The sequence below is a fragment of the Acinonyx jubatus genome, chromosome D1 (genome assembly GCF_027475565.1).
Source record: "Acinonyx jubatus isolate Ajub_Pintada_27869175 chromosome D1, VMU_Ajub_asm_v1.0, whole genome shotgun sequence".
Taxonomy (NCBI): domain Eukaryota; kingdom Metazoa; phylum Chordata; class Mammalia; order Carnivora; family Felidae; genus Acinonyx; species Acinonyx jubatus.
This window is the reverse complement of record NC_069390.1, coordinates 11671353-11690761: the sequence shown is the minus strand read 5'-3', so window position 1 is coordinate 11690761 and position 19409 is coordinate 11671353. Positions and strand designations below refer to the sequence as shown.

Genomic DNA, 19409 nt, shown 5'->3' with positions numbered 1-19409 from the left:
TGTTAAACACCTTAAGCTAATGCAATGTCATATGTCAATTATATCTCAATAAATCTGATAAAAATCTGAAAATAGGCTATCAAAAAAAGAGAGAGCAAGAGAGAGTCAGAAATAGTTGACCTTATGGGCTCTGGAAAATTCTAAGATTCTAAGATTCTGTGAAGTAAAGAGAATGAGGAAAGAAGACAGGCATATACTATCACTTTGGGTCTGTGGATTGAGCTTTTTGCAAACTTTATTTCATAATATCCCCACAGTAGCTCTGAAAGGAAAGCATTCTTAAATGCATTTTCAGATAACAAAATGGAATTTTGGAGACATGCTTGCCAAAGGTAACAAGACATATTGAGGCAATGCTAGAATTTGTGCTCAGGTTTTCTAGAATCCAAAGTCCATCCTCGGTCCTTACATCCCACTTCATCCCAGAAGGACAAGAAAAATGGATGGCAATAAGAGGGTGGGAATCATCTGATAGACCTCATTTTTATCTATATGCAGGGAGTTTAAAAGTAAATAACCTTTAGTGGTTTGCCTACAGCATGATTTCCCTTGTGTACATTTTGTTTGTGATTTATCAAATATCCAACTTGAAGAGACTTGAATTCTATTTCTGTGTCCTTGGGAGGGACATGCAAGGAAGAGGAGGAAGTGGGCATTGTGCAAACCCACAGGACTTGTGGCTTCCTTCAAGGATTTGTGAGAAATGGTGGCCACACCCTGTTTATGTTGGCAGCTCTGCAGCTTGCATCTAGATGAGAAAAATCTGTAGTTTCCCTTCTCCACACCTAAGTCCCACCCATTTCTCTTCTACCAAGGCCATAGTCCCCCACTGTGAGGCTAAAAAATTTAGACCCCTTCTACAAATTCCCAGCACCTGACCTTATGCCTACTTTCTTGGGGTCTCTCTAAGGCTTGATACGGGGAAAAAGATCACCATTGCCATTGCAGTAGTTTGTATGCAATTAGTCTCTTCTAGATGAAAGTAATAAAAATAAAAACAAAACACTCCTTATTGCAGATTGATGGGTATAAAGATGGGGTGCTGGAAGACTGATTTTTTAAAAAATTCTTGCCTTTCTCCTTCCCTCCCTCCTCTCCAAGGCAAAACTTCAGAAAGGACTCTCTTTGACATTTGCAGAATAAAATACTATCAATAGAATCAAGGCTTCCTTTTGTGACGTCTCCACCCCAGCCCCCTTTTGTCAGTGGTTCTAACCTGATTGTTCATCATCAGCCACTGCCCCTCTAACTGGTCTTTCTGCCTTGAGACTCTCTCCATTTTAGTTCTTCCTTCTTAACTTGGAGGCGGACTTCCCCAGAGTACACAGCTAATCATGCTATTCCTTGCTCAAGAATATTCATTAGTTTGTTGTAGTTCATTAATAGCCTGAGGACATCCAAAGTTCTTGTCCTGATCCTCAGCCCTCACCACTCAGTGACACTTCGTGAATATGGTATGGAAATCAAAGAGGAGAAACAGGAACAAAAGGCCATTGGACATAACAAGCAGGAAGGAGGGTGTGATCAACACAGTTTCAATAGAAGCCCATCCATCTCAGATGGGGTACCTGGAGTGGGGACCAGGGAATCTGCGTAAAGCCAGGTGCTAAATAAAGCGAGATACAAGTTTGGTAGTTAAAGAAGAGAAAGAAATGAAAAGTAGGTACAATGGCTAGCAATGTCAAGTGAAAGAATCCTCAAGATTGGGGAAACTAGAACAGATTTGGAGACTTGGCCTTTGAAGGAAAGGCCATGGAGAGGGATTCTCTATAGCAGTTGTTCTCAATTGTGGTGGCTCCCAGATCACGACCAGTTGTTGGAAGAGCCATAATGTAAGCCTGTGCCAATCGGAAGAGACGAAGGAAGGCTGCATGAGAACACAAAGGTAAGCAGTAATGAGAAAGACAAGGAGCCCAGAATCAGGAAATGAGGGGTTACATGGGAGGAGGCATACAGAAGGCTGAGTCATAGGAGGCTGGTCTTGTCTGCCTTTGTAAATAGCTGTTTTAGCTCATCAAAAATAGCATAGAAGTTTATTTTTCTGGATCCAGGACAAGTGGAGAAGGTGGTCTCTTGGAATCTATTTTCAGTCTCAGAATAGATCTATAAACCATCAAGGTGGTATGATCTAGAAAATAGTTGCCCAACCACATATGTCAGGCAGATATGGCCCTCTACAGTGTCTACTGTATATTCTTTAAAGAGAGTCCGATATTCCAGTCCTGTTTGGAGTGATGGGATGGGTAGAGCTTCTTCTAGGAAGCCACATTGCTGTGTATCCCCTCCTGAGTAAGCCCACACCAGTCCCTTCCTAAAGAAGCGTTGCTAAGACCAGAATCTTTGACAAATATGGAGCCTTTGGGGATCATGTATCCAATTAAGTTCTGTTCATTGCCACACTGAGTTGTCCCTTAAAATAGATCTGATAATGATCCAGAGCTGATGTGACTTGGGAAATGTACAACCACCCTGAACTTGCTTTATCTTCGTACTTCTAAGCATTATGTCATTGGGGCTCAATTTCAAACAGAAGAGGCAGCTGTGATTAGAGGCAGGCCATTAGGCTGATGAATGTTTACTGGAGAGGACAATCCAGCTGGATCCCAGATGCTGGGAAAGGCCTTGTTATGAGGCCATAAAAAGCCAGACGAACAGGGGACACTTAAGTCTATGTGAATATTTATGTTTTGGGAAGGCAAGAGAAGAGAGGGGAAAACAGCTATTGATTATCAAGTATCTGTTTATTTCACTGGAATTATTAATTAGTCTTGAAAATCTAAAATTAGTCTTGAAATTCTGTCAGATGTAACAGATAGAAAGGTAAAGGGAAAAACTGAATAGTTTCTCTCTGTGCACTGCCTCTATTATATCTGATTGGTCTCAAGACACCAGTCTTCTCAAGTTGATCAACGAATGGGTTTGGGCAATCAGCTACACAAGGCTAGGAATGGCAAGGAATGATATGTTCTTCACCCATTTATTGCCTCTCCCGAAGACCAAATATCAAGCTCAATAATGCAAGAAATATTTCTAGATCAACTTCACCTCATTGTGATTATTTCATTCTTCTGCATGTTTCTCAAGTCAACATTTATTAAGCCCTTTATATTTAAGGGCAAACATAAAGATGAACTAAATGGTTTCAAGGTCAATGCCTCTCCAAATTCTCTAGCTTCACACTGTCTTGACCTCTATACCTCCACCAACTTGAAATTCTATGCCACCCCAGTCACATGATTTGGCAGCCTTCTCCCAGACCTCACCATAATGGGAAACTGCTTAATTTCAAAATCTAAAATTCTAAAATTTCCCTTTACCAAAACTTCCTGTTTTTCTCCTGTGCAACTCTCAGTCAATCTATTCTTGGTGACTTGCCGCTCCTTAGACCCTCCAAAATTCATGAGTCCATCACTCTGGCTCTGAGTCATTCCTACCACCACCCTTCACCACTTTCTTCTCTTTCCAGTACTAGTCCCAGATTATGTTGCTGATGGGATCAGCTATTTACAGGTGATCTCTAACTCCACAAAGACATTTACTGCCCCATGAAATCCTTCCTGAGCCTCTTGCTGATTCCCTATCATATACCCCACAGCCATTCCAGGATAACCCTTCTTGATACCCTCACCTAGATAGGATTTCTCCCTAACCTAAACTCTCATGGCTTATACATGTTATTCCTTTGTGGCTTCCATCACTTTCTGACTCAGATAATAGTTATGCATCTAATTGTATAATTTCTCTGAGGATTTTCAGACTTTTAACTTCTTCATCTTTGTGTTCCAGTGCCTGTCATCAAATAGATGCTCCATGATGTTTCCTGAATTGATACAGGACAAACTTTCTACAAAGGAACTTTTTAAAAAAGATAACAGCTTCATTGGGATATCAATTGCAAAGTTTAGAGGGGGATAGCTTTACAAAGAAGCAAACTAAAACTTGCCATGGGGATATTAGGTTTCTATTGTCTCATAATGAATTAATGCAAATTTAGCAGCTTCGACAATAGACACACTATCTCAACTTCTTTTCTTTCTCTTTTTTAAAATTTTATTTAAATTCAAGTTAGTTAACATACAATGTAGCCTTGGCTACAGAAGTAGAACCCAGTGATTCATCTCTTACTTATGACACCCATTGCTCATCCCAAAAAGTGCCCTCCTTAATGCTCTCACCCATTTAACCCATCCCCCCATCCACCTCCCCTCCAGCAACACACAATTTGTTCTCTGTATTTAAAAGTCTCTCATGGTTTGCTTCCCTTTGTTTTTATCTTCTTTTTCCTTCGCTTCATACTATCTCAACTTTTGAAAAAAAATTTTTAATGTTTATTGACTTTTGAGAGAAAGAGAGAGAGATAGAGCACAAGCAGAGAGTGAGGGAGACACAGAATCAGAAGTAGGCTCCAGGCCCCAAGCTGTCATCACAGAGCCTAATGTGGGGCTCGAACCCACAGACGGTGAGATCATGACCTGAGCCAAAGTCAGACGCTTAACCCACTGAGCCACCCAGGTGACCCTATCTCAACTTCTTAGGTCAGAAGTTTGAACATAGTTCAGCTGGGTTCTCTGCTTACTATCTTCCTCCTGAACAGGGCAAGGGAAGGTATTGGGTTATTTAGCTCCACCTATCTCTTTCTGCATCTTATGAAGTAGGGAGGGAGGATATTTAGTGTCCCTTTTGCAGATGAAAAGTGATAGGTGGAAGTCACTTGGAAAGAACTTATAGCTTAGTTCAAGGAAGAATTTTCTTACAGTGAGAATTTTCTTATCTTTACTGAAACATTAAAGAGACTGAAAGACTGCTGAATGCTTGGGATGAAGAGAAGTATCGAAGAGAAATATTCTTATCTCCTGGGCACAACACAGAGGTGGATGTATTCAGCCTCTCTTGGGCATGCATGCCAAGATATTTGAAGGGGTAATCCCAGCTAGAGTGGTAACTACTGGGGGGAAAAAAGAGTATCCTATCTGGCCCACTATGGCAGAGGTGCTAACATCCTGTCCCCTTGGGTGATGCTAATAAACACACTAGGTCACCTCAGCAAGTGGAGCTGAGGCTCTGCCTCCTCATTTATTAGCCAAGCTGTCATGAAGACCAAATGTTTGTGGATATTAACTGTGAAGAGTTACACACACTAAAGTTAGTATCATCACTATCACTAGTCAGACCTGCCTACTGCCCTGTGTTAACTTCTCAATCACTACAGACTCTTGCAATGGATCTCCCTCTACTGGTTAATGAAGGTCTAAGAAGATTTCACATTGTTAGACTGTGTTTGGTGTTGCGTTGTAATAGACATATCATACATATGTAAGAAATATACTTCATATAATATAAAATTTATTCCAGTTTACTTGCCACTTCATAATCATTGGTTTGTTTGGTCGTCTTCATAGCCATGTAATATATTCCTGGCAATCTATATGTAACTCTAATTGGCACAAGCCATATTTTAATTGCATAAAGAGAAAAATGGCTATTTCAAGAAATCTATGGTGAATCTCTTTATTTCTACTTCTGACCCAAGGGGCTGCCCCCCCCTCCTCCATTCTTTAATTGGCTCAGTTCTGTCCCAAGAGCATGGAGCTGTCCAGTATGTCTTGTTGGTGAATGATATATCTGTACCACACCACAGCACAACAGGTGGGGGGATTGCTAGGATCCTGGCAGTAGTAATCAATCATGGTTCTACCAGAGCCTGAGGTCTGAGACTCTGCAAGGCCATGCAGGAATCTAGCATGGTTTTAAGTGTACTGTGTGCCTTAGTTTAAGTGTGCCCTCTTATGTTGAGAAGGAAAGCTGGTAAAAGCAGATAAAAAAAAAAAGAGTCAGCTAGATGTCCATGGCTGGATACTCCCCTTGCATACTTTTGGCTTCTGTAATCTTGCTTGTCTCTTGCAGCCCACATAGCACAACCGATAAGTGCCCCCCATTTTTTCCTTGAGCCCCTGCAATCCCACCTACCTGTGCAGCCGATAGAAAGTTTCCAAGTACCCAGAAGCTGGCCAGGCATAAAAGTACGCCACATCAGGGCTCGGGGTTCAGCCTTTGGAGGTAACTCTGCTGGGCCAGCACCGGTGAGAAATAAACAGTCTTTTCTGATTCCCCAAGTGCGTGTCACTTGTCTCTTCCTGGGCACTGAGTATTTGCTGTAACAATGTTGATATAAGAAGGGCAGTTTCTTTTGTGTATGGTGACTTAGGAACAGACATGGGTTTGTATTTTACTTTTTTATTTTCTTAGGACCTTTAATTTCCATGGTTCATTTCCTTTTTCATTATTACCAAATCTCTACAGAATACCTGCCACAGAAATGGTGCCTTCCCAAGAATGTCACCTTTGGTCCTACACACTTTCCATTTTTGTTCTCTGTTGTTTTTTAAAAAACCTTTATTGGAGGGGCATTTTGGTGGTTTAGTAGGTTAAGCATCCAGCTTTGGCTCAGGTCATGATCTTGCAGTTCATGAATTCCAGCCCCGCATCAGGATCTGTGCTTACAGCTCAAAGCCTGGAGCCTACTTCAGATTTTGTGTCTCCCTTTCTCTCTGCCCCACCCCCACTCACTCTCGTGCTCACTCTCTGTCTCTCAAAAATAAATGAACATTAAAAAAATTTTTTTAAATAAAAAGGTTTATTGGAAATTCTGAAGATTTCATTAAAATGGAATCATGTCATATGTGGTCCTTTGTGACTTGCTCCTTCACTTAGCATGATGTTTTCAAGGTTCATCCATATTGTAGCATGTATCAGTAGTCCATTCATTTTTATTGTTGGAGAAATGAATAAAGTACTGTGCCAAAGATAGCCAAAGGAACTAAAACAAGCTCTGGTCTTTAGCTTAGAGACCCCTCTCCTGAGTCCTTCTTGCTCTGTTTGCCGAGCGCATGAAAACCCACCACAGATATGGAAGCTGACAACTATAAATTACCCTTTCCACTTGCATTTGGCCCTCAGATCTTTGGAGAAACAGTCTCCTCTGAGCCCACCAATGTTAAATAAGTCTATCCACCAATATCTCTGAATGCTGCTTGTTTTTTCCACCAGCGTTCCAGCCTGGTTCCATAACATATTTGGTTACCTGACTGGGAAATCCAACTGCGCTGGCCCATTGTTGACACCGGTTTGGAAGAATGGCAAGGCAGTGACAGAATGAGGAATCTCAAAGGAGAAGGCATGCCCTGCCTGAATTTCAGCAGTCTCCTATTCGTCGCCTCGGGTTAGCCCTGCTGCATCGTTCATGCTGGACTCAAAGAGACCTGGTAGGTGAAGACCTGGACCTGACATCCGAACTCGTAAGACTGGGGCCCCAAAGAAGTCAGGCCTACCCAAAAGGGTAAGAGGGACCTGATCACTCCCCAGAGACCTTAGTGGTCTCACAGGTAGAAAATTTTGCAGGACGGAATGTAATAGCCTCTCGTGTGTGTGTGTATGTGAACGTGTGACTAGGGTAGTCTTGCCAGTCTAGTTCGAGTTTGTGGCTCCACGGATGGGCGCCCTGAAGGTCCCCCAAAGTCTATGGAGTCTGAGTGGGCTCTCCTGTCTCACAATGAAAGGCATATGGTCCAGGGCATCATCGGATTAGACTCCAATTGCAAGTCACAAAGCTGAGTCTGCTACGGCCAAGCTTCATCTAAAGTTTCCCTCGGGAATGTGACCAATGGAGTATCTGATTGGTCCTCTCATCTGAGGGGATACCCTCCCTTTGTCTGTCTCCATGACACCAAACACGAGAAAAGAATTAATAATGGGATCAAAACAGAGTAAGCCTACGATTTTAGAGGTCATGCTCAAATATTTAAAAAATGGATTTTCAGGTGATTACCGGATGAAAATGACACCCAGGAAGTTAAGGACCTTTTATGAACTAGAATGGCCCATATTCAATGTAGGATGGCCCCTGGAAGGGACATTAGATGCTCAAATAGTGCAGCGGGTTTGGCTGATATTCACTGAGAACCCAGGTCACCCTGGTCAATTTTGATACATTGATTCCTGGCTTGGAATTGCCCAAAATCCTCAGCCTTGGGTGCAATTCATCCATAGCAAGCAGAGTCAGGCAAAGATTTTAGCTACCTTATCTGGAGACTCATCCAGGGAGCCAAAGAAGCAACCCACCACTTCCCTAGTGTTTGCAGGAGACCCGGAGGAAGATCCCATCTTTCCGCCACCTTATGACTCACTGGGCTCCCTCCCCCCTACCCCTGAGCTTGAAACTCCTCCCCATCTGTCTCTCCTTTGGCCCTGGACGTGCCGCCCATCTCTCTTCCACTCCCAGACCTGGAGAACCCTCCCCCATCAGGGCTAGAAGCCAGACTGCACCCCCGATCCAGACCTAATGCTCTCCAAATGCCTGTAAGGGAGATGAGAGAGCCTGAAAGGCAGAATAAGGACAGAACAGTCCAGCCCATCCATTCCATGATGTATTATCAATCTTTCTCTACAACTGACCTCCTCAATTGGAAACACAACACTCCATCATACTCTGAAAAGCCACAAGCAATGGTCGACTTGATGGAGTCCCTCTTCCAGACCCATCACCCGACTTGGGAAGATTGTCAACAGTTACTCTGTACTCTGTTTAATACAGAAGAAAGAAGAAGAATGAGAGAAACATGACAGTATCTAGATCACGCACCTCCAGGGATCAATAACCCTGCTGTCTGGGCTCTAACTGCCACACCTGAAGAATGCCCAACATGGGATTTCACCACAGAAGAGGGACAAGCCCACATCTGACGATACCAGGAAGCCCTCCTTCAGGGAACCTGAGCTGGACTCAAAAAGCCCATGAACATGACTAAAATATCATCAGTCACACAGCAGCCTGGGGAGTCTCCCAGAGACTACTATGAAAGACTATGTGAAGCATAGCATGTATACATCCCGTTTGACCCCGAGGCACCAGAAAGTCAACAAATGGTAAATACCTCCTTTGTGGCACAGGCTGCCCCCAGATATCAGAAGAAAACTGCAGAAGTTGGAGGGCTTTGCTGGGATGAATGTCACTCAGCTGATAGAGGTCACCAACAAAGTTTTCATGAACAGAGAAGTCGCAGCCAAAAGAGAAGTGGAGAGAAGACTAAAAGAGAAGGCCACCCTTCTCGCAGCACTAAAAGAAACAGACGCTGCAAAGACAGGAAGACCCCATCCGCCAAAAGGGGGGAAGCCCAGAGCCCCCTTAGCAAAGGACCAATGTGCATACTGCAAAGAGAAGGGACACTGGAAGAATGAATGTCTGAATTGGAGGGGGCCCTCAAAACCCAGCTGATATCAGGAGGAACCTCGAGGTGAGAACCTCATTGGTCTGGCTGGGATAGAATCGGACAGAGGGGGACCAGGCTATTTCTCTCTTGGCCCCCATGAGCCCACGGTCGAAATGAAAGTAGGGGGCTGAACAATAACTTTCATGGTTGAGACTGGGGCTGAACACTCGGTTGTTACTTCCCCAGTAGCCCCTTTCAGCCAAAAGACGGCAACCACACTTGGGGCTACTGGGACATAGGCGATACAACAGCCCTTCTGTCAAGCTCGACAATGTGAACTTGGGGGTCACAAGGTCCAACATGAGTTCCTCTACTTACCTGACTGCCTGATTCCCCTCCTGGGCCAAGATCTGCTCTCCAAACTTGGGGCCCAAATAACTTTTGAACCCATTGGACACACTAGCTTCCAATTAAACCCAAGGCAAAAGGAAACCCTGGTCTTGGCAATTACCCTGCCAAGGGAAGAAGAATGGAGACTATTCTGCACCCAGGCCCAACCCTGTAGCCCCTCAGAATTCAGGCTTATGTTCCCCTCTGAATGGGCTGAAGATAACTTACCTGGACTAGCTTGGAGTTAGGCCCCCATCATTGTTGACTTGCTCCCTGGAACCCAACCTCAGAGACAAAGACAGTACCCCCTTCCACTCAAGGCTAGAATGGGTATACAAGACCACCTGACCAAGCTCAGAGAAGCAGGTATTCTAATCAAGTACCAATCGGCTTGGAATACCCCGCTTTTGCCAGTCAAGAAGCCAGGAGGAGGATACCGACCAGTACAGTATTTGAAGGTCATTAACAAAGTGACTATTTCCTTACACCCAGTGGTTCCAAACCTGTATACCCTTCTCAGACAAATTCCAGGGTCAGTCAGATGGTTTACATGCCTCAACCTAAAGGATGCTTTCTTCTGCCTCCACCTGGCTCCTCAAAGTCAACCATCTTTTGCCTTTGAATGGACTAAGCCCATTACAGGGTGCCAGATGCAGATGACCTGGACACGACGTCCCCAAGGTTTCAAGAACTCACTCACTCTTTTTGGGGAAGCACTAGCTGCAGACCTCACCGACTTTCCGAGGGAAACCACAGGGTGTGTCCTTCTCCAATATGTAGATGACTCCTCCTTTCCAGCGACACCCAAGAAGACTGTATGAAAGGTACCAATGCCCTCCTGCAGCTCCTGACCTACTCGGGGTACCAGTCCTCTTGGAAAAAGGCACAGATTTGTCAGCAGCAGGTCCGATACTTAGGCTTCCTCCTCACAAAAGGAAAAAGAGAACTAGGACTGGAAAGGAAGAAGGTTATCACCACACTACCACATCCCCAAACAAAATGAGGCTTACATGAATTTTTAGGGGCCACAGGGTTCTGTCGCATTTGGATTCCCAGATTCTCAGCCATAGCAAGGCCCCTCTATGACCTGTTGGGAGGGCCAGACCGGGAGCCCCTCACATGGACTGAGGAGGCAAGGGCCACTTTCACAGAAATGAAGTTGGCTCTGGGATGAGCCCCAGCCCTGGGTTTGCCTGATATAGAAAGGCCCTTTAACCTCTTCATACATGAAAAAGAAAATAGCCCTTGGAGTGCTCACTCAGAGCATGGGGCCTTGGCAACAACCAGTAGCCTACCTGTCAAAAAAAACTTGATCCTGTGGCTGCAGGATGGCCACCATGCCTCAGAGCACTGGCAGCCACAGTCCTGCTCATCAAGGAGGCAGACAAACTCACAATGGTACAAACACTTAATGTTAAGGTCCCACACATGGTCACATCCCTCATGAGCACCCAATGATATCGTTTCCTCTCCAATTCTCGGCTGACACACTACCAAGACCTTCTCTATGAAAACCCAAGGGTCACTCTTGAAACAGTAAGAACACTAAACCTGGCCACCTTCCTTCCCACGGGGAAGGGAGAGCCCAACCATGACTATTCCAGAGTAGTGGATGAAGTCTATGCCAGCCGCCTGGACCTCCAAGACCAGGCTATAACAAGCGCAGAGATCATCTGTTCAGCGACAGGAGCAGCTATTTACAAGAGGGCAGCTGAAGAGCAGGATATGCGGTAACCACAACTACCAAAGTTCTGGAAGCCAAGGCCTTGCCAAAAAGATGGTTGGCACTACAAGCTGAACTGTATGCCTTAACCCGAGCCCTCATCCTTAGCAAAGGTATACAAGTTAACATCTATACTGATTCTCGGTATGTCTTCACTACTGTGCATGTACACGGGGCCATCTATAAAGCAAGAGGCCTCCTTACTGCTGCAGGGAAAACTATCCAAAACAAGGAAGAAATACTAAAGCTTCTTGAGGCCATATGGCTGCCAGACAAGGTGGTTATCCTACACTGTAAGGGACATCAGAAAGATGACCCCATAACTCAAGGAAATCATCTGGCCGAAAAAACAGCCAGAGCAGCCACCTGTGGTGACCCAGGCGAAGCTCCTGCCTACACTATGACTCTTGCGCCCCAGAAGGAAGTCTCCCCACCCCTGTACACAAACGAGGAAAGAAGTTGGGCCTCAACAGAAGGGGGTACACTAAACAAAGAAGGATGGTGGGTCATGCCAAATGGGCACATCTTTGTCCCGTCATCTGTGGGAAAACACCTAGTGAAGGAATATCGCCAACTCACTCACCTAGGGAAAACTGCGCTAGAGGCCCTCTGCAAAAAGAACTACTATATCAGCCAGCAGCCGGCATTATGCCAAGTTGTTGGTGAACAATGAGTAATGTGTGCCAAAAACAATGCTCAGTCTGCCCCACGGCCCCCACTTGGCACACAAAGGATAGGGACCACCCCTTTAGAAGACTTAGAGGTGGACTTTACCGACATACAACCAAATAAAGGGTTAAAGTACCTTCTGGTAGTAATCTGCACATATTTGGGATAGGTCGAAGCATTCCTGACCAGAACGGAATGAAGTAATGAGGTGGCCAAAGCTCTTCTACAGGGGATTGTGCCTCGGTTTGGTCTACCTTTAACCATACACAGTAATAACAGACGTGCATTTGTGTCAGACATTACACAGACCCTGACAAAGTCCCTCAACATTCCCTGGAAACTGCACACTGCTTACTGACCCCCGAGCTCCGGGAAAGTAGAGCAGATGAATCGCACCCTCAAGGAAACCCTGGCTAAGTTCCACCACGAGACTAATCTTCCATGGCCAGATTTACTACCACTGTCCCTCTTGCATTTCCGATGCATGCCTGGGGCACTAGAACTCTCCCCTTTCTAGTTATTATGTGGGTGATCCCTCCCCCCACCCCATGTTTAGGAAAACTCCCAGGAGACCTACACCAGATTAGAGACAAGGAAATAAGAGAACAGCTCCAGACCTTGGGGGCAGTCCTAAGCAAGTTACAGAGATACATCATAGAGAGGGCCCCAATTACCTTAGGGACGCCCATTCACCCCTTCCTGCCAGGAGACTCTGTGTGGGTCAAAGATTGGAAGAGGGAACATCTTAAACCACAGTGAACTGGGCTTCATACTGTTATTCTAACAACTCCTACAGCCCTTAAAGTTTCCAGTATCACCCCATGGGTCCATCATTCCAGAGTTAAGAAGGCCAACTCAGAAGAACCCACAACCTGGCGAAGTGATCCAGATCCAGCCAACCCACTTAAACTGACCCTCAAAAGGGACACAGGCCCCTGAGACCCCCAGCCCTGCTCCAGCCACACCCCAGAAGCTGGCTGGCCTGCGCATGACAGATGCTTAAGTAATTAATGCGTGAACCAAGCCCAGGGGTTTGGATGCAACTCTGCCAGCCCTTGCCCCTTACTGATGTCACAGCCCTGATCTTACTTCTTACTGTTGGGCTGATAGAGACTGCACCAATGAGCTGGACATGGGACAAAAGATGCATGCTGGGTCTCACATGCCTTTTCTGGATGAGAGGATTATTAAGTATTGCCTGCATATTATGATAACCTCTCTCACCCTCACAACTGCTGCTTACCTGCTTTTCTCCCAGGATTGTTATATTACAAAAAGGGGGTCAAGGGCATTCAGCACCTTCACCTCCCTCCACAAAGATTGCTACAAGAGAAAAACACCCACTGTCTGTCAGTCACCTGGTGCCCCAAGGACTAAGTATTGGACCATAGAGATAACCCAAAATGTCAGGAACCCATGTCACAACAAGGCCTCCAGAAAAGGAAGTGAGCTTGCTACACTTACCTTCCTCAATGGGGGATCTTGGACGGGGAAGGAATGCAAGATAGAGCTCTTCAAAAGTTATAAAGGATACCCAGGATAGGGTAATATAAGCCATAAAGGCAACCACTCCCTTGGCAGCCTACCAGGGTTTGAAACTTTCAGCCCTTAATCAGATGCTTACCAATTCCCCACTCCAGCATTGGGCCAAAACTACTCTACAAGTCTTCCATAAAACAGATAATCACACCCAAACCTGCTGGATGTGCTTGCCCTTCAGTTGGAGGGCTTACTTAGCCACTCCCATCCTCCCTTTGACCTGAGAAGCTCCTGAAAATCTCAAAACCAACACTTCTGTCTTAATTGGACCCTTGGCCACTGGGGTCTGTCTCACAAATGCCAACAATCTAATCTGTACAGTCCCTGAAGGTATGAACGGTACCTCTCTATGCGGAAGAAATAGAACCTTAAAGAGGAATGCAACCCTGTGTTCAACCCCTGGGGTGCTCTATCTGTGTTCTAATTCAGCCTACCGATGCTTAGAGGCCAACTGGACTCAGATATGTTATTCCATTTTCCTAACCCCAGAGATATCCGTATACACTGAAGATCAGTTCCTAACAGCCTTTAGCCCCAAATCCCAGGCTAAACCGGCAATCCTGCTGCCTGTTCTGATAGGCGCAGGAATTGTGACAGGAATAGGAACCGGATTAGGGAGCATAGGTTCATCCATAGGACTAAACAATAGACTATCTCAAGAGCTACATGAAGACATGGAACGAGTGGCAGATTCTCTGGTAATCTTACAAAGCCAAATAAACTATCTGGCGGCAGTGACCCTCCAAAATAGGCAAGCCCTCGACCTCCTCACTTCAGAAAAAGGAGGGACTTGCATCTTTCTGGGGAGAGAAATGTTGCTGTTTTGTAAACCAGTCAGGAATAGTTACAACTAAGGTTAAGGAACTCAAGGAAAGAATTCAATGTAGACAACAGTAAAGTATCAGTCAATGGAATGGATGGGATCTCATGGATTGGGCATCCTGGCTTCCTGCCCTGGTGGGGCCCCTCCTCTCCATAATTTTACTTGTATCCATCAGCCCCTGAATGCCATGGTATGTTTTATTGAAAACACTGTTGCTCGTCAAACTACTTCATGTATCTTACCCTTCTGAGAGTACCAACCTGTAAAACTAAAAGGTGATGCCTACTAAAAGTTTTTTTTTTTAAGGAATCAAAGGGGGGAATGTTGGAGAAATGAATAAAATACACCCAAGATGGCCAATGGGACTAAAACAAGCTCTGATCTCTAGCTTAGAGACCCCTCTTCTGGGTTCTTCTTGCTCCGTTTGCCGCGCACACGAAAACCCGCCACAGATATGGAAGCTGACAACTATAAATTACCCTTCCCACTTGCATTCAGCGCTCAGATCTTTGGAGAAATGGTCTCCTTTGAGCCCACTGATGTTAAATAAATCGCCAATCCACTAAGATCTCTGAGTGCCGCTTGGTTTTTCCGCCAGAATTCCAGCCTGGTTCCATAACGTTATGGCTATTATTCCACCACATGGATCTACCAAACCTCTTCCCTTTGCTTTTTTTTGGAGATTATAATTGATATGTAACATCGTATTAATTTCAGATGTATAATACCATGGTTTGATGTTCATATATTATTGTGAAATGATCACCATAATTAAGTCTAGTTCACATCCATGTTAATTTTTTTCTTGAGATGAGAATTTTTAAGATCTACTCTGTTAGCAACTTTCAAATATACAATACAGTATCATTAACTAGAGTCGCCATGCTGTCCATTACACCTCCATGATTTATTTGATAAATGGAAGTTCATTTTGGTAAGCTTCACCCATTTTGCCCATATTACACCCTACTCCCTCTGGAAACCAGCAATCTGTTCTCTGTATCTATGAGATTGGTTTTGTTTGTTTGTTTTAGATTTGACATACAAGTGAGATCATATGTTTGTCTTTCTCTGACTTACTTGACTTAGCATAATGCCTTCAAGGTCCATCCATGTTGTGGCAAATGGTAAGTCCTCCTCCATTTGATTCTCTTGTTTTCAGTGCTCTGAGTGGCCAGGTTTGAGACCTGTTCTCAGTATAGCTCCCTTTGAGGAGTGAGTATCTTCTTTCTGGGGGAGATTTAATCTGTTTCACCATGGCTGTTCTTAATTGTCTTATCCTCTTTACTGATAATTCCAATGTCTGAAGATTTTTAGGTCTGCTTATGTGGACAATTTTCCCCCTACTGGTTCTCAGTTATGGGGTCTTGACTCTGTATATAGGGTTGTGCTTTTATTTGCTATAACTGTTTTTTGGTGTTTTTGAGCATAATCTGTGGAAATTCTCACTAATTAACACTGAGGGGAGACTCCTCTGGGCTTTATGTACAGGTTTCTGTCTGAATCACCTGGAGCACGCCCTGAGTTTGGTCTTCTAGCCTCACCACCCACACAGTCTATGTAGCAGAAGCTCAGGGTCTCCAGTGTTCAGTAAGACTCTCCAAGAAGAAAGCCATTTTTGGCACTTTTTTATTTCCCTGGGTTCCTGGTTTCATTTCATTTGGGGGCTTAGCTTGTTCTTCCTCCTTTTCATTAAGCTAAGAGGAAATTCACTTAAAATGTTATTTTATTTCAAATCCAACATTTTAGTTGTTTTGATAGGGAAAAACCTGTTATATGATGGCCGAAAGGACTGATAAGGGAATTTCAGTCCCTGCCTGAAGACTTCCCTTCCGGGTTCTTCTTCCCACCCTGCTTGCCTCAGGCACCAAATTACTAATAATGAGGAATGCGTAAGTAACAGACTATAAGTTGTCCCCTCTGTTGATGTTCTGGACTCAGACCTGTGGAGAATGATCTCTGAACCCATCGGTATAAAATAAATCTCCTGACTTCCAAGATCTCCAAGTGCCACTTGGTTCTTCTGCCGGGTGATCCAGACCAGTTTCTGTAACAGTTTCAGTTAGGAGAATCATTTGGGTATAATTCACCACATTGCCAGATGAATAAATCCTCAGTAAACTTCATTTTGCTGGCCTTCAAAAGACATTTTAAGTTTTCCTTATTCCTGAACATATCAGTCCATCTATTTTGTATTTGTATTGAGACAGTGGCCATTCCTGACATCTTTTATTGGTGTGATGTGGCCATGTCTTCTTGGCTTTCACCCACAAGGTCTTGTTCCTTTGGACTTTGAGATTTGTGTTACCCAATTTTCTTTAAACAGTTATTTAGGAAAATTATTTGAGCCTGGGTTTAAGATTCTCTCTTAAGAATCTTAAATGAGGATTTGCATTTGTTTCTGATTGAGGGTACTTGAGGGTACTACCAACCTGGGATTACTTTAAAATAAATTCTCAGCTAAAGATTTCTTGAACCGCCCAGGTAGGGGGAATTCAGACCACAAACCTCTATTACAGCAGGTGGTTACAAATTCTTAGTTTACTTTTCCCCATACTGAGCATGAAAGCTGAGAGAGTCAAGATTTACTTTCTGTGAGACACGGTTTTTTTCCTTAATTTCCTCTCATACTGAAGTACAGTGATTGGACCCTCATGTGTATGTCTGGGTCTCCTATCTAACTCCCAGGCAACCCCAGGCTTGGTTTCTATTTCCCCAAGCCTCACATGCCTGTCAAAATACAGATCCTGTCAGAGTTCAGCAGATTCCCCCAGCATGAAAGCCACCTTTTGAGCTGTCTTTACTCTCATGATTCCTGATTTTACTTTATATTTGGTTCTGAAGGTTTCATCTTTTCTTGCCTGCTCAGAAATATATTTTTAAAAACAGTTTCTTAAAAAAAATGGTCTTGTTACAGCTTTGCAGTGATGGGTACATTTATGCTATCCAGTCTGCCATAATAATAATAACTTGGACTCCATTTTAGAGTCCAAATGACCATTTCTTTCCTTTGTAGTTTAGCTTTCCCAGATCAGGGCAGTACCATGGAAATCTCCTGTTCATTCACTTGCAAACTACTGATGCTGAGTTCTAGAATTACAAACCCAGAAAACAAACTCTAGACCAAACTCTCTATAACAGATCTCTCTGCAGGGAATTAGGTCACAGTCTAAAGTAATGTTTCTTTCCATAGCTCCACCTTATTTAACTGGAATTTTCTCAGACACCTAGAGGGTTTGGAGTCTGGGATGAAGTGGTCATGATGCTGATTGTGATGTTGTGTATGAGAAAGACCACCAGTCTTGTGTTTAGCCCTAATCACTCCAGCCTGCAGGCAGAAGTTCTGAAAGAGTATGTAAGGGCTAAACACCAAGGAACTGAAGGCTTATATTAATATAACAGTTAATATAGTTAACTTGTGATGTTATTATCGCTATACAAGAGAAGAGCCAACTGTCAAGTTGCAAAGAAGCCACAGGATTTGCATCCCAGTGAACCAGTCCTGGATTTAGATGGGTTGACTCACTTGCAATCCTGCCAGAGCATCAGTAGGATTGAATAAAGTTAAATGCATTTCTCTGCATAGTCTAGAAACTTCCAGTCACCAGGACCACTAGCCTGCCAGACCTTTAACTATGACAATGGGAAAAAGCTCTCTTCTTACACCTCTTAAAGGCGTCTTTGATTTCCTTGTTCCTCAGACTGTAAATCAAAGGATTCAACATGGGGATCACCACTGTATAGAAGACTGATGCCATCTTGTCATGGTCCAGAGAATCATCAGTGCTGGGGTGCATATAGACAAAGAGTCCTGATCCAAAAAAACAGATCACTGCTGTCAGGTGAGAAGTACAGGTATTGAAGGCCTTGGACCTGCCTTCAGCAGAGCTTGTCTTCAGGATGGTAGCAATGATATAACCATAAGATATCATGATGACTGAGACAGATATTACACCAAAAATCACTGCTATCACAAACTTCATGACTTTTAGGAAAGAGGTTTCAGAGCAGGATAGGACTAATAATTGAGGCAGGTCACAGAAGAAGTGGTTGATAACATTGGGCCCACAAAAATTGAGCTGAAGTAAAGCACACAATTGGATCAATGAACCAAAGACAGCAGTTATACAGGCTCCAACCATCATCTGTACACAGAGGGTGGGTGACATGATGGCGGTGTAGAGTAGAGGATTACAAATGGCAGCATATCGGTCATAAGCCATGGCGGCCAGGAGACAGCACTCAGTCAGACCCAGGCTAGAGAAGAAGAAGTTCTGCATGGTGCATCCCAGAAAGGAGATGGATTTAGGCTTCTGGAAGAAGTCTGAGAGCATTTTCGGGGTTGTGGAGGTAACATAGCAGAAATCCAAGAAAGATAAGTTACTGAGGAAGAAGTACATGGGTGTATGTAGGTGAGAGTCCATCCTAATCAGGATGATGAGGCCCAGGTTCCAAGCCACTGTCAAGAGGTAAGAACCCAAGAATACTACAAAGAGAGCGATATTGATCTTGGGATAATCTGAGAATCCCAAAAGGATGAATCTGATGACTATTGTACTGTTCCTTCCTCCAGCCATTGTCTTGAAGTTTCTTCAATCTGCAGAAGGATCCCTGGGTTAATGATAGACTATCTTAATAGTATGCAACATACTTGTTTTAAATATGTTTTCATGACTTAAACAAAAAGTTATCCATAGTAAACATTTTCTAACATAAAAAATTATTTTAAAAACCATTGGAGATTCCATTTCCCAACTACTTTTGATAGTTTGCAATACATTCTTGCAAATATTTTAACACACAGAGACACAGACACACACAGACACACACAGACACACACACACACACACACACACAAATTGTTGCCAAATTGTTATCTAAAATTGGTACCAATTTACACAAGTATCAAGATTTTATGACAATATCCCTGGCCATTCTATTGTCAACATTACCCATAATGTTTTTTTTTAACTTTAGTCCTCAATAATCTTAGATGAAAAAATTATTTCATTGTGTTTAATTTTGCATAAACTTTACTGATTTGCTCATATACCTTTTT

At 43.8% G+C, this 19409-nt stretch overlaps 1 protein-coding gene across 1 annotated transcript; it reads right to left on the bottom strand.

Annotated features, from left to right (window-relative positions):
- Positions 1–17850: 17850 nt before the first annotated feature.
- Positions 17851–19159, bottom strand: LOC106986787 (olfactory receptor 1440-like). Its single transcript, XM_015084996.3, has one exon. The coding sequence runs from the start codon at positions 18925–18927 to the stop codon at positions 17980–17982; it is 948 nt and encodes a 315-aa protein (XP_014940482.1). The 5' UTR covers positions 18928–19159; the 3' UTR covers positions 17851–17979.
- Positions 19160–19409: the final 250 nt, after the last annotated feature.

What these genes read in the sequence shown, in the direction of transcription:
- LOC106986787 (XM_015084996.3), bottom strand. Translation starts at nt 18,927, where the DNA reads ATGGCTGGAGGAAGGAACAGTACAATAGTCATCAGATTCATCCTTTTG.